General features: G+C 26.8%; 1 protein-coding gene across 1 annotated transcript; it reads left to right on the top strand.

Annotated features, from left to right (window-relative positions):
• Positions 1-7,602: 7,602 nt before the first annotated feature.
• On the top strand, positions 7,603-8,957 carry LOC126898185 (uncharacterized). Its single transcript, XM_050672126.1, has 4 exons — positions 7,603-7,742; positions 7,866-8,128; positions 8,191-8,751; positions 8,863-8,957. Exons 1-4 carry the CDS (start codon positions 7,603-7,605, stop codon positions 8,955-8,957), a joined length of 1,059 nt encoding a protein of 352 aa, XP_050528083.1.
• Positions 8,958-17,011: the final 8,054 nt, after the last annotated feature.

Below are 17,011 nucleotides of genomic sequence, written 5' to 3'. Positions count from 1 at the left end.
TTTCGGAATGTACAATTTAGCGTTTAGTTGGGTTTAAATAATATAGCGTCAAATCAATTATCTATTCTATCGGTTGTATCTTAATATACACTAAACTCAAATGATACTATAAATAAATAAACTCACACATACACACATATGCATTTATAACATTGTGTCTATTGTAAGTATAAAATGATGATAAGTAACCGTAAAATGAAAAAAATGGAACATAAATTTTAGTACTCATATTAAATGTAATGTAACTCGAAAAATATTTGTTTAAATAAAAAAATATAAGATAATTTTTTTGTTTATAATTGTCTTTAAACAACTTTTGTACTAAACTTATTTTTGTAAGTTAAATATTTTTTGAGAAAATTAAAAAAGCTCATATTTTGGACTTTTGCGAGGCTGTATAAAAAAAGCTCAATTCCAATCTTGAGGACAATTAGTATGTCATTATACATATTTTAATTCAACTTTTAAAAAAACAAAATTTTTTCCGCAATTTTTCCTTTGTTGACTGGCCTAGATGTCAATTTTAAACTTGTAATTGAGCTAAAAGTTATGGTAATATATTCAATTTATTTTACTATAAACTTTCATAAATCTTTATCAAAAATTTTTCATCAACTTTAAAGAACCAAAAAAATAGGTTAAAATTGAAAATTTGGACTGATTATTTTTAACATATTAAAAATCAAATCAGTAATAATTTGAAAACAAATTTTTTTTTCTTTTAATTATTATTTTATATATATAATTAGTAATAATATAAAAAATTAGAAGTGATAGAAATAGTCTACTTGCAGATTTGAAAACAACGCGAAAAGTTGATTTAGAAAAGTATATTTTTGCTTCTGATGAAAGTTCCTTGTAGTCCAGTGCATTTTTTTATAGTAACAAACAGTTTTTATTGAAAATTATTGTATCAAGCCCTTTAAATTTTTATACACGTAAAAGTAAAGCAAAATATAACTTCTTTATTATTTTTATAATTTCTCCGTTTAAATTACAATATTAAATATCAATTTCATACTAAATTTAATAATTATAATTAGTATATATTCAAATATTATATTTTAAAATCAAAGAACTACTAATCATGATATAATTAAAGAAATAAGAGTTGATGTTGCTTTTGGAATAATCCACCAATTGCCTAATTAAAACAAAAAAAAAAAAAGTTTGTTGGGAATTTTTTCTGCTATTCTGCAAAATTACTCCTTCGTTGACTAGAATGAATCATTAAATAGAAAATTTTATGAGAATTAAAACAATGTTATTTTTAAGATTAATATGCAGTCAGAAAGTTTTATAATTATTATTTATTGTAAATTTATCAGAAAAACTCATTATTTTTTGCATTTTTATCGTAATAGAACACTTAAATAGAAATCATAGTAATCATTTCTAAGTAATTTTTGATATTTAAAAAGATTCTACTATTGAAATATCCAGAACTGAATTAATTTTAATGATTTACTTTAACTAAAAAAAAAAAAGTTAATATTTTGAATCCCTCTTGTGGGCAGGTAAAGGGTTAGATTTATAAAAAAAACCAAATGATAGATAAAGACATGCATCTAAATAAAAAAAAATATACTGATTTGGTCATTTTTGATAAAGTTATAACAATTAACAAAGTTATAAGTTTTATACACTGGACTACAAGGAACTTCCATCAGAAACAAAAATATACTATTCTAAATCAACTTTTCGCGATGTTTTAAAATGTGCAATTAGACTTTTTCTATAACTTCTAAGTTTTAATATTATTAAAAAATAGTTTTTACATATAAAAAAAAATAATTAAGAACAAAAAAAATTGTTTTAAATTAATACTGATTTGATATAATATTTAATATTAATTTGATTATTAATAAGTTAAAAATAAGGAAAATGACATATTTAACCTATTTTGTTAATCGTTTAAAGTTGATTGTTGTAAATGTTTATAAAAAAAAAAAAAAATTTATTTTACCATAACTTTTAGCTCAATTGGTAAGTTTGACATTGACATAATTAAATAGAAAATTTTATGACAATTAAAAAAATTGTATCGTTAAGATCAATATGCAGTCAGAAAGTTTTATAATTACTATTTATTGTAAATTTATCAGAAAAGCTCAATATTTTTTTGCATTTTTATGGTAATAGATAACTTAAATAGAAGTAATAGTAATAATTTCCTAGGAACTTTTGTTGTTTGTTGAAAAGATTCTATAATTGAAATATTGAGAACTTAATTAATTTTAATGATTTACTTTAACTAAATGTACCAATCAAAACAAAGTTGTTAAAAAGATTTACTCAATTGAGTGTATTATAAAATTTGATTATATTTGTAAAAATCAATTGTTAATTCAGGAGAAAAAACAATCATTTTTTTTAGAAATGATTTATATAGCAACATGTTACAAAAAATTTTTTTAATATTATAGTCTAGTAGTAGCACACACAAATAGAGAAAAAAAATTATTAAATTACAAAGTAAAATGATTTAATTTTGTATCATATCAAACTTCATTCGTTAATAAATATTTTTTAATATTCGTCTTTATGGAGACGATGTAATAACTAACTGTTTAATTGATAAATTAGAATTTTTTTTTCAATTTTTGAGAGTAATATCTTCAACTAGATACGAATTGTAGTCATTGGACGTATCGTTGAAAAAAGTAGGTCAAGTTAGAGCAGAGAAAATAAATGATATTCACAAAAAAACATCTTCTCGGCTTTGCATCGAAGCTAAAACTTAAAATATAGTAAAATAATTTTAATACGAATAAGAAATTTCTTCTTGCAAGGGGCGACTAAAGTGATGGGATCATTGATCTTTATTGAAGTTATTGAATCTAAATGAGTTAAAAATTTATATTAACTTAAAAAGAATTAAGAAAAAATGAAAAAAATTTGTTGTTATATGCGGGTTAATACCGCGTACCCCAAGCGTGTAAAACACAAGTTTTACCAACTCGGCAATCGTACTTTGCTACCGCCAATTGAAAAAATTGGGTATTTAAGCTAGTTCAAATTTCAAAGATATTTTTCTCGACTTAAAAGAAGCAAACAAATTTAAATAAGTTTAACTTTCTATGCTATATTAATTTTAATTTATATAATATTTATGAAAATCTGTACTCCCCTAGTCAGGTATTTTAAAATAAAATAAAATACAAAACCCAGAATTTTAACACAAAAATAGCAAATTTTTGAATACGGTAGTCATTTTTACCATGAAGACAAATCCAGAGGTCAAATTTTTTTTTTTCAAATTAAAGTATATTACATAAGCTTTAATTTAAGATATATATAAAAGTGTCAGTATTTCCGGAATACTTTCAAAAATTAAATTGAAAATATCTTAGTAACAATACGCATGTTTAAAGTTTTGACCCCCCTTGTTAAAGGGGTATGATCCGATTTACAAAAAAAGCGTGCCAGATGAAAGGGGTATACAAATATTTATCATAAAAAAATAATAATATTGATCCATACATTTTTCATACAAGTTATATAAAATATAAATTAAATAATATAACATATAAAATCGAGATTTTTACACGGAAATCGTACGTTTTTCTTAAACTTTGATGTCCATTTTCACTACGAAGACAAGTCCAGAGGTCAAATTTTTTTTTTTTCAAATTAAAGTATATTACATTAGCTTTAATTTAAGGTATATATAAAAGTGTCAGTTTTTCCGGAACATTTTCAAAAGTTAAGTTGAAATAGTTAATGTTTTGTAAAAATGCTACCATTTTGAAACCCTTCCTGTGGGCTGTTAAAGGGTCAAATGTTCACAAAAATATATAAAATGATAGGTAAATATTTAAGGTATCTATAAAAAAAAAAATTATATTGATTCGATCATTTTTAAAAAAGTTATGGCAATTTNTTATATTGATTTGATCATTTTTAAAAAAGTTATGGCAATTTTAAGTAAAAAAAATTGAAAAAATATCGAAAATTAGCGATTTTTAAATTTGTAATTTTTTGGGGGATTTCCCCCGTTTACGGGGAACGAGGGAATTTTTTTCAATTTTTGAGGGTAATGTCTTCGACTAGATACGATTTTTGATCTTTTGACATATTGTTCATCAAAATCGGTCCAGCGAGAGCTGAGATTGAGCGTTCACAGACACAAAAAAAAAAATAAAAAAACACATCATAGTAAAATTAATACCTTCTCAGCTTCGCATCGAAGCTAAAAAAATAAAAATGAATAAAATTCTTTGTCTAAAATTCGTGTCAAGTGGAAGTAAGTCTAAGGGTGGCCGACCACAAGTAGTTAAGATTATGTCAAAGAAAAAGAATAAGAGAAAGAAAGATTAAATATTTTTATTTATAATTATCTTTAATGAGAAGTCCTATTTTTAACTAGATAATATGATTGAAAAAATAAAATTACAAACAATTTTGTCCCATGAATCGTTTGGGATTTATAATTATTTTTAAATTCGATTTCAAAGAAAAATGTATGGCTAATACGGTTTTCAAAGACCAGATGAGTAATAAACTTATGTATTCAATAAAATTATTGAGAGATAATATTTTATTTGTATAATTTGATATGAGTTAGTCAATCAAAATTAGTTAATGTGACAGAATATAAATATGATGACTTCTGTGTATAAAACAATATAATAACAATAGAAATTTGGTTTAAAATAACTGAACTTTATGATACCGAAAACAAACGAACTGTTTATCGAATTAAAATAATTTATAAGACCTAAAATACTTGTACATTTTTTTTTACCTTTTAATTTTAGGGCTTTTAACCTTGATATAATGAAAAACAATTTATTTAACTACATATTATTGTAGAATTATTAAAATAAAATACTGTTTCACTTTACAAACATTTAAAACTATTTTGTTTCGATTTAACATCTACAATTCGATTTTTTCATTTTTAAGATTGTTACTAATTAGTTACAAAACAAATATTTACATATAGAATATGTTTAAAAGTGTAAAGATTTTTGAAACAAATGTGAAGTCAAATATAATCGCCGTATTCGTGACTTTAGTATAAATACATCGTTAGGTTCTCAAACATAATAAACATATTTTATTTTATTTTTCTTTAGTTATTAGTAGTAACTTAATTTATTATTACCCTAAAATTAAACAACGTAATATTTTATCTATTTTTATTATTCTAAAATATATTGTCTCACTCAGTAGATTGACAACACTTGTTTTCTTATGGCTGCAATGACATGCAAGTTACAAAATTTATCTGTTGTGGCAAAAATTCGATTTTTCATAAAATTGTAACTTTAAAGAAAATGAAAGAAAATAATGAAATTACTTTTGATGTCTTGATTCCTCGGCCATTCTTTTTGTTTATAGTCTTAATAAATTTTTCCTCGACTTAAAGCAATAAATCGCCAAAAATAAAATTTCTTTGCGATGTGCTACTTACTAATGGAATGCTTTGATTCACTTCGTAATAGTAGTCTACCGTTTAGATTAATTATGAAATATGATAATAATTTCTAAGCTAAATAAAATTTAACTGTGTAAATTAAAGTCAAAACTAAACAACTGAAAAAAATTGACAAAATTATGTTATAAACAAACTGGTGGTATCTAACAAAAACTATAATAGTTTTCACAATTTCAATGGATACAAATTTATATTTTAACCAGAATTGTTTTTTTGTTACATACATCAAAATTAATTTTTTGTAGCTCATAAGGATTATTGTACATAATTGTAAATTATTCATTAGTAGAGGAGAGTAACAACCCAAGAGATCAGATTAGATAAAGTTATAAATGTTTATAATTAACTTTATTCCTTTATATTCATTGCCTTTTGACAATAACCGTAGAAATAGTGTAATGACTGATTATTAAATTTAATCATAGATTGATATTTTTAATATAATCGAATTAGATTTATTATGTTGTTTTTGTGTAACTATAAATTAGAAACAGCATATGATATTTTGCATATAGTCAAATAATATTGATTTTAGTAACTGAAAACAATTTTTATTATTAAGACATAGTCATAATTTTACTTATAAATCTAATATTTTAAAATGTAAATAAAAACTAATAGTTAATAGTTTTTTAGTAATGCGTAGTTATTAAAAAAAAAATCTCAAAACTGAAATCAATCAAAATATAATTTATTATGAGCTTATAAAAAAATTATTTAATAATAAAATATAACTTGATTTAAAAAATGATTTATAGTAATACAAAGAAAACAAGTTATAATTTAAGAGTTTTTCTTAAATACGCCATTAAAGTTCTAATATTTTCAAATAGTCTTTTTGAAGCTTTTTTATATTCATAAAAAGTATTCATTTTCGGATTCCCTAAATTTTTTTCACAAAAATGTTTAACTAGACTTTAAATTATAATCAGAAAATTTTTTTAAATTAAACAGTTTATATTGTTTTGAAATATTAAATTCCAAACGAAAATACAAAGCTATTGGTGTTTATTTAAATTGTACGACAAAATGTTCATATATAAACCATTAATACAATACGCTATAAAAAATAAAAGAATATTTTCTATAATACAACATTTACTACTTTAACTAAAATTGTTTGGTACAGAACGCCTTTAACAAAGATTTAGTAGACCAGTTGTTACTAACATCGTTGATTATATTATTTCGTGGAACAGCTGATCTCCAGCGACTTACTTTACTCACCCCTTTGGCCACCCAGCACACCAAATCGATGATCTCCGTGTCAATTGTCATCCGTGTACAGTAGGGTGACCCTTAGCTACATGAGAGGTTTTTTTTTTTTAATATTTGTAAGTGCCACTCTAGGGGGTACTTATTCTAATAATTCTAGGGAATTATTCAAATACATGAAAAAATAAATTGTACAAAATTTGGAGACGATTGGTCAACTCTAAGACGTGCCCCAAGGGAGTTAAAAATAACCCCCCAAGGGTGATTTTTTATTTTTTTTGTCTATCTCAAAAATTTTAACATTTGCAAAAAAGTTTATTTGAACTTTATTGTAGGTATACAATTTTTCTATAAAAAGTATATTTACAAAAATGTTCGAAAAGTTCTTATTTAGATCTAAAAAAATAAAAACGTATATGTTCTATTCTTACTGTTAAAATTATTAATTTATAAATCGTTCATTGTAAAAACAAAAAAAAAAATTCATTTAACCGTTATTTTAAATTTAATTTTCTATACATTTTTAATTCAACATTTTTTCTATTATGTGCTATTCAAAACCTACAATTTTTTTATTTTAATTATATTAAAATTATACGGTTTTTCTTGGTATCTTCATAACTTATAGAGCCATAAAATTTATGTTTTGTATAGGCTAATAAAAAAGTCATTTTCAAGATAAAGTTATTGATTATTATTTTTAAACATTTGATTGTTTTCTTTTATCTGGTATTCTTGAAAAGATGAGACTATGTATATAACCAGCTAAAATTTCGCTTTCCAAGATTGTATGTTATCTGGTAATTGAAAAGTTTAGATCATAATCGAATCAACTGTCGTTCGTTGTTAATGAATTTAATATTTAACAATTTTCTTATATTTTATACTTACGTTTCTAATTATACAACTTAAAAAAAGTTTAGATTTAAATATTAAAAAAAAAAATGGCTTCAACATCTCAAATTGGTTTTATGTCAAATCAAATCGTCGGTAGTAAGTTGCCATCAAATAAACAAGTACTACGTGTTCTTTTTTATAAAATGCGCGTGGTTAATTTAATTGTTCACGATAGTGCTTCATTAGTGTACAATAAAATGGAAATATTTTGCCAAAAAGCCAGAATACCTATTAAAAAAAAATGTCACTCCGTTAAAAAAATTGAATCATTATACAATGAATGAAAAAAATTACAAAAACATGCGACTAGAAAGTCATTATCAGACACAAGAAATGAAGAGGACTTTGTCAATAAGCTTGATGACTTATTTGATATCGCTCATTCTGACGCTTTAAACTTAATTAAAGTTGAAGTTGATAAACAATTTTTATTGGCTCAGAGGGAAAAAGGAAGGTCAGGCTGTATGTTAGGTGTCGATAAATTCAATGAAAAATGTGAAATGAATCAACAAAATAAAAATTTAAATATTATCCAAAGAAAAAGAAAAGCTTACGATGAAATGGAAGTTTTAGGTAATTAAAAAAATATCTTAAAATATTTCCAAAGTAGTAAGTCAACGTCTTTATTATTATAGATCATGTCGTTAACTCAGAATTGTTATATTCATCTTCAAACAGTTCTAGTGAGTGTGATGAGACCGAAGAATTAATTGAAAAACCTAATCTTCCCCAACTTAGAGGTATAAAAAATATTTTAACCGACAAACTTGCTGCTGCATTTGATAGGCGTAAAATAAGCGACAGAGACGCTGTTCATATATTAATGGCAACCGCGGAATCGTTCGGTCTCGATACATCTGAATTAATTATAAATAAGACCTCAATTAATAATTTTCCAAAACGTTTCCGTGAAAACCTAATAAAAAAAATAAGTAGTAATTTTAATTTATCGACATTAGGTCCATGCACCATTCATAGGGATGGAAAACTTCTTCCTTCATTATCAGGACATCAACTAGTTGAAAGATTACCAATAATTGTGTCAAATAATAATATAGAACAATTACTCGATGTGCCTGAAATTTCTTCTGGTTCGGGACAAAGTCAAGCAGCAGCTGTATACGCAGCACTTGAAAAATGGGGTTTAACTGACAAAGTTAAATCATTATGCTGTGACACTACTGCTTCTAATACAGGTAGACTTAAAGGTGCCTGCATATTACTGGAGCAAATGTTAGGGCGTGATATTTTATACTTACCATGTAGACATCACATTTATGAAATTATATTGAAAAGTGTTTTTAAAGTAAAATTTAATACGTCATCTGGACCAGATGTTCCTATTTTCAATAAATTCCAAAAGTCTTGGCAAAATATAAATAAAATAAATTACTTAAGTTGAATAGAAGATACTGTTATTTTAGAAAAATTAAATACAAAAAAAGACGATATTTTGAAATTTAGTTTTGAACAATTACAAAAATACCAACCTCGAGATGACTATAAGGAATTTTTAGGATTGGTCATAATATTTTTTGGTGAAACACTTTTAAATGGAATTTATTTTAAAATTCCTGGCCCAATCCATCATGCTCGTTGGATGGCTAAGGCCATTTATTGTTTGAACATTTTTTTGTTTCGGGGCCAATTTGAATTGTCAATCAAAGAGTTAAATAATATTCGTTCATTATGTATTTTTATTACAAGTTTATATATTAAACAATGGTTTAGTGCACCAAATGCTGCATTAGCGCCAAATTTAGATTTAAAATTTATTAAAAATATAATTGATTATGAACAAATAGATAAAGATATTTCTAAAGTAGTTTTAAAAAAAATTTCCGGTCATTTATGGTACTTTGTATCCGAAACGGCAGCAATGGCATTTTTTGATGATAATTTATGTGAAGATACTAAAATTAAAATGGTAAATTCATTAAATAATCGGGAAGAAGATCCATGTATAAACAAACGTATAGTAGTAGGAGTAAATGAAATTTATGATTTTAAAAATAAAAGTATAGATGATTTTATTTCAACTGAGTCAAAAAAGTTGTTTGAAAGAAATTACATTGAAACTGATTTTTTAAATATCAATCCTTTGTCGTGGAAAGACAACAGTCAATATATCAGAGGAAAAATAATTTAAAAGTTATAAATGATTTGGCAGAAAGGGGCGTGAAACTCATAAAAGAGTATAATAATATTTTAACAAAAGTCGAACCACAAAAATAATACCTATTACAGATTGTTACAGAATACCGGCGTTGTTTTCCTAATTGCAATAAAAGCACATTATGTCAAGAATTTTAAAATGATAAATTATTTAAAATATGTAGTAAATTTTTTTGGTACGTTTTATTTTGTAAATAGTTTCTGATTGTATATACATTTGTAAGTTAACATTATTTTAACTTCAATGTGAAGCTGAGACGGTATTAATTTTACTCTGATATGTTTTTTTTTAAATAAAATTAAAAAAAATTGTTGGTTTTGAATAGCACATAATAGAAAAAATGTCTAATAAAAAATGTATAGAAAATTAAATTTAAAATAACGGTTAAATGAATTTTTTTTTGTTTTTACAATGAACGATTTATAAATTAATAATTTTAACAGTAAGAATAGAACTTATACGTTTTTATTTTTTTAGATCTAAATAAGAACTTTTCGAACATTTTTGTAAATATACTTTTTATAGAAAAATTGTATACCTACAATAAAGTTCAAATAAACTTTTTTGCAAATGTTAAAATTTTTGAGATAAACAAAAAAAATGAAAAANTCAAATGTTAAAATTTTTGAGATAAACAAAAAAAATGAAAAATCACCCTTGGGGGGTTATTTTTAACTCCCTTGGGGCACGTCTTAGAGTTGACCAATCGTCTCCAAATTTTGTACAATTTATTTTTTTATGTATTCGAATAATTCTAGGGGGTGGCACTTTGTAATTTTTAAATTTTATAAATAAGGGACACCCTAGTGTACATTTCATTGTCGTAAGTCAGTCAGTCAGTTTTATGTGTCATTTATTTTTCTGTAGCAAGCGCCTTCGCTTGAATGGTAAATTGTTCGGCCTTTGTACGCCATAGTTTTTAATATTTATTTGTTGTGCCCTCGTGCTCAATTTCTCGTGCCCTTGCACGCCATTAGTGATTGAGCCCTGACCATCACTAAATATCTTCATTGCCATAGTCGCCTTTCTACCGCCTATTCTCACCTGCCATTACGTGCCTGGAACTACACTCTGACTCGTCATACTCAGATGTTCGACACCATTACCACAAGATCTCATACTGATCACTCATCACTATCAACAACTTCATCTATTCAGCTGAGTTTTATAATAATTCTAATGTTATTTATTGTTTTTTTTTAATTGAGATTAACTATGTTGTTTTATGCCGCTTCGCCGGCCATTAGTATTTAAGGGCCTCCGTTACCTTTTAAATTTAAGATAATCTCTGAAGAATTTCTAATATATGTGGTTATTTGTTATTTAATTATTTTTCTACTCTCGATACTTATTCGATGTGTCGTTTGCCGTCATCCCCTAGGTGACCCACTCCCGTATCAATAATAGCGATTTAAACAGGCTTAAGGTAAAACGGCATTCTAGTGTGGTGCATCAACAAGTGATTTGTTTATCATAAACCACCGATTACTCCCAAAGTATATACAATATCGATAAAAAATGTTTGATTTTTTTAAATGGGGAAAATCTCAAAAAATTTGTCTCGACACATTTTCTTCTGTGAGAAAATGATCGTCGAGTTTAACGAAAAATGTAATTTTTTTTTTAAAAATCACTGTTTAACATGAAATATTTTAATACTTTTAACGGCCATTACTTTTTGAAAAAAAAAAAAATTTAAATATATTTTTTTTTTTGTATAGAAACTTTAAAGTTTAATTTTGAATATACATTTGTATTATTTTTTTTGGCACCAAATGTTTATTTGAACATTTTACTAATTACCCTTTTTGAATTTTAGTCATTTTAATAATTAAATTTTCAGTATATTTTTGTTATAATAATTCTGAAGTTATACATTTTGTGTTAAACATTTAACGTGCTCCGCATAGCAAGGTACTCCTACCGGTTTGCTTGATGTACTTATAAGAACGGCCTAAAGGATTCAGGTCTAGACCGGAGCTTAGTACTTAAATACCAATTCCCTCGTACTGCGACCTATGAATTCTATGATAACTAAAATAAACAACCAATAATAGTTTTGAAACTATTTAAGTAGATTTTATAACTATCAAATATTTATACTAGTCGATAATCACTATTCGATATTTCTCATGAAAAATCATTAGACAAATTGTTTCTAAGGGTAGATGGGGTAACTCTCAAATATTAAATGGTAGCTTATTTTTTTTTTAGCTTTGATATGAAGCTGAGAAAGTATTAATTTTACTATGATGTGAATATTTTTTTGTGTCTGTCACTACATTTTCTCAGCGATCACTGGACCGATTTTTCTCAATAATACGTCAAAAGTTCACAAATCGTATATAGTTGAAGACATTTCTCTTAAAAATCGAAAAAATTTCCCTCGTTTCCCGTAAATGGGGGAAATATTTATTTATGTATTTAATTTATAATTAAAAGTTTAAAAATATAGCTTTAACTTATATAAATGTCTTACATATGTATAATTTAAATATATACAATTTAGAATTTATAAAATGAATTTCTTTAATAAGAGTTGTTTGAACGGAACACTTGGTAATACTCGTGTGGGTTAGTTAACGTTCGTTTCGTTGACTCTGATCGTGCAGAAGAAAGAAATTGTGAGTGGGCTGTATATGAGATTGTGTATGGTACTTATACTAGATGAAATTATCAGAACAAGGGGTTATCTATTTAAGTAACAATATTTATAAAATATCATAAAATTTGGGGTCACTAATACTAAAATGGCCGACAAGGCATCTATGAACAAAATAGATAAAATATGATATAATTATTACAAACAATTAAAGACTTAACTTTGTAACGTACAATAGATGAATTATGAATGATGGCGGTGAGAAGTGGACAGTGTGAATACTTCGCGTTAAAATGTTGAAGACTACAAGAGTAGTCGCTCAATAAGTAAATACTTCAGATTGGACACTAAAGACGTGCACGGGTACGAATGCTTGAGGGAGCCAAGGCACGACAGGATGTGAAAAACAAGACAATAAAATATATGGCGCACGTACGAACGGAAGCACTTGTTATGTACACGAAAGACGCACAATGGCACACTGTTATAGAAATTGTATAACCACAGCGAATCACAAGAGTGATTATTCCATTAAAACGGCTATGAGCTAGGTGCACCATAGAACCACGTAGCAAGAGCGGAAAATTCACCAAAGGACCGACAGTATTTCTATGTACAACGATAGCGTACGTAATCATACAGCGTAATGAATCTCTCGTTCAACCGGTGGCGTTATCAGTCATAACAAAACGCCCTCTTGTAACTTCATATCCAACAAGAGTAAGATTTTATAATAAATCTGTACGTATAAAATGTTTAAAACGCGCAATTAAAAAATATTAATTTAAGGAGTAGTGGTATTACAAAACTTTAATCGACTTTTAAGTATTTATTATATGTGCCATTTTAAGATTAGTATTGCGCTATTATTAATGTTTTACAGAATCTGTACTCAACCATGGTTAAAACTAGTACTAAATTATAATTGGGCCTGTACTTCACTAGTAATGTACCATTATTAAGCCAGTATAAAATCAGTACTGACATACAGTACTGGGACAATACTGTCTCAGTACTGGCAGTCAGTACAGAAAAGCATTATCATTCGTGAACTATACCAGTACAGTCGAAATATAAAACATCAGTACTGCGCCCTTATTAGGGACACAATACTAATATTTTGTACCTAAATTTTGTATCTAAATGTTGGATACACATCGATCGAATGTGCTGTCAAGAAAATGTGTTTTTGATTATTCATGTTATCGTTGTGTTACATCGAGTTGTTGTCGGTTTTCTCTCTATGTTACCATTGTCGCAGCCATCTTAACGCTTCTTCTGTTATAAGCTCTATGGCGTTTGCGAGCCAGTAGTTTTGTATTCTTTTTTATTGTAAAAAGAAAATATCACCTTTGCGATTGTCGTACCCTGTGCGCTCAGTTTAACGCCGTTGTATCTATATATTTTCTGAGATACATCACAATACCGTTCACAGCATATTGTACACTTTGGTCAGCTACTTGCATTCGACTTCAATTGATCCTTTCAATATTCAACATTATCATCAGCCGTTTCATTTAGAAGATAAGTATAATGCTTGTTTATTTATTTTTCTAAGACTCACTTGTATAATTTATTATTTGTTTATATCATCGCCTTAGTGGCATTAGTATTTAGTGCCCCCCCTTATCCACATTATAAGATTTTATATTTCTTGTATAATACATTTAATTGTTATATTTATATCTTGTGAAATTTATTCTACATTCAAACATACAGTCCACTCACTTTATTCTATATCCTCGACATAGCTAAAAATTTAAGATAAAACAAAACCACCAACGTTAACGAACCCTCGTGAATACCACTGGGCGCTGCGTTCAAACAATTACTTCGCGACTAGTTGAAGGTTCACAGAATGGTAATTTATAAGCAATGAGGCTAGGTGTTTTTTTAAGATCCTGTTCATTCTAACGCTGCGTTAGCAATCGCCAGTACCTGAATTGCCTTCGAGTTCTGAGTGAACATTCGTTTCCATAGAACGATGACTATCGTTTGATATTTGTTCAACAATAGGTAAATAATCACAAGGGACAGAATCACTTAAACTACTAATATTTCCAACTATAGAACTTTTTTTGGAATCAGATAAAACGTTTGGCGTTATAAAAGAATCCGTAGTAGAGTTATTATTATTGTCTTTCTGACTGATAATTGAAGTGGATTTATAGACATTACATTCGGCAGACATCAATTCCTTTTGAATGTCTTTCGGGTTTTTACCTAATATATATTCATTCTCAATAAAATTTATTAGTTTTTTCTTATTTATTTCCGTGGAGTTCTCAATACCCTTAGATTACAATTTCTCAAGTTTTTCACAAATGGTTTGTATCAAATCAGAGATTACGTACATTTCGTGAATATCGTCACTCTCTACGCTTTGCTCGGTTAGCTTAGGGTCAATAAATTCAGTGACATTACTATGTAAATCTTTGAATATTCTGTCCGATATTTTCCACCGTTGGATTTGACATATATGTTAGTTCATTTTTTGGATTTCGTATGCATGCTAAAGTCATAAGGCTTTGAAAATAATTTATGACAAGTTGTCTTAAGTGTTTTAAGTTATACATATGCACAATTTGATTTTTTGTGTTCGTCTTGTTATCTTTCGGAAAACTCTGTTAAGTATTATCGGAAGTGCAAACCTGCGAAACTCTTATATTTTTGTGTGAAACACGTTTTACAGTAAATGTGACATTTTCTCTACAATTTAAAATCAGCACTGGAACTCTTTTTTTTCGAATCTATAAAATAATAAAATTTCGATGACGTATAGCCGTGCCTTTCAATTTGTATGTATGTTCAAATATTGTACACTTCTTACAGTTTTCAAGGATTTAAACTTATTCAACAGACTTCTGATATATCCACTTTTGTTCAGGTTAAACTTGACTCTTTATATTGCTGATGACACGCGTATATTTAAACTAGCAAAACTTTTACTTCGACACTCGAAGTAGTAATAACTAAGTTATTCGATATAAATATTTATTTTCACTGTTAATCACTTGGCATATTCATAGTTTTAAAAACAAACAATGTTTTTTAGCCTGAATTATGAATTGTTATGCTTTTAACTAATTTTTACAAAATTATAATATTGAACGGAAGAATACTAAATATATTTATTCTTATATATTTTGTAAATCATATTAGCTGTTTGGTACAGAACGCCTTTAACAAAGATTTAGTAGACCAGTTGTTACTAACATCGTTGATTATATTATATCGTGGGACAGCTGATCTCCAGCGTCTTGGTTTACTCACTCCTTTTGGCCACCCAGCATACCAAATCGATGATCTCCGTGTCAATTGTCATCCGTGTAAACTTCATTGTCATAAGTCAGTCAGCCAGTTTTATGTGTCATTTATTTTTCTGTAGCAAGCGCCTTCCCTTTAATGGTAAATTGTTCGGCCGTTGTACGTCATAGTTTTTAATATTTATTGTTGTACCTTTGTGCTCAAGTTCTTGTACCCTTGCACGCCACCAGTGATTGGACCCTGACCATCACTAAATATCTTCATTGCCGTAGTCGCTTCTCACCTGCCATTACGTGCCTGGATCTACACTCTGACTCGTCACACTCAGATGTTTGACACTATTATCACAAGATCTCATACAGTCTCAACAACTTCATCTATTCAGCTGAGTTTATATTATCTTTAATGTTATTTATTGTTTGTTTTAATTGAGATTAACTATTTTGTTTTATACCGCTTGGCCGGCCATAAGTATTTAAGGGCCCCTCGTTACCCTTTAATTTTAAGATACTCTCTGAAGAATTCCTAATATACTTACTAACAAATTTTGTCCTATAGTTAAAGTATTATTGAGGCTTAAAATGACGAAATAACATAGAGAAAATTGTGTTCCCTTCATTATTTTGTACGTTCCACATATTAAAATAAGTGCTCATGTTACATTTAAGAATAGATACTTTATATATTACTGACCATTGTGCGAATATGTTCAACAATCGGTCGAGAGAAACTTTGTGCAAAAATAATTTAAGCTCTAAATACTACGCATATTAAATTTCTAGGTGATACTTTTAATAATGGTTACTCAAATGTCTCTTAAAATAATTATTATTTTAAGAAAATTAATTTTGGTATTTTTAATTTCATATATCTTGATTAATCAGTAATTTTTTAACCAACCTATTTTACCTTAGAAGAGTGTCTTGAACTTTATTTTGTAAATGCCAACATACGTATTTAACTAGCTTATAAAATAAAAAAACGAAATTCAGGTATTCAAATTTGATATTCTTTGAAATGTGTTACCACAAAAAAATATTTTGACATAGTATGAATATAGAATTAAATTTATATTTGTTGTTTCCTAATAGTCAATTGACATTTTTCGGACATAATAAACACATTAATAGCATTTGGCTTAAAACTAATAGCCTAATGTACAGACTCCGGTAGTAAGTAAATAATGTCTTTTATATTCGGTAACATATAAATTATAAATATTTTAATCGTTGATTTTATTTAACATTGTTAAATTAAAAAACCAATTAATTTATTTTTTGTTTAATTAGAAATAGAAGATGTATATGAACAATTCATCATCTCTTATACTTAGAACTTGTGTAAATTTCAGATTTTCAAATGGCAATCCCTTATTATTTTTATATAAATTTTTTTCGTCATAAAAAAAAAA

The sequence above is a fragment of the Daktulosphaira vitifoliae genome, unplaced genomic scaffold (assembly GCF_025091365.1).
Source record: "Daktulosphaira vitifoliae isolate Bord-2020 unplaced genomic scaffold, ASM2509136v1 Scaffold_2, whole genome shotgun sequence".
Taxonomy (NCBI): Eukaryota; Metazoa; Arthropoda; class Insecta; order Hemiptera; family Phylloxeridae; genus Daktulosphaira; species Daktulosphaira vitifoliae.
Note: the sequence above shows the minus strand (reverse complement) of the source record. Positions and strands in the feature narration are given on the sequence as shown.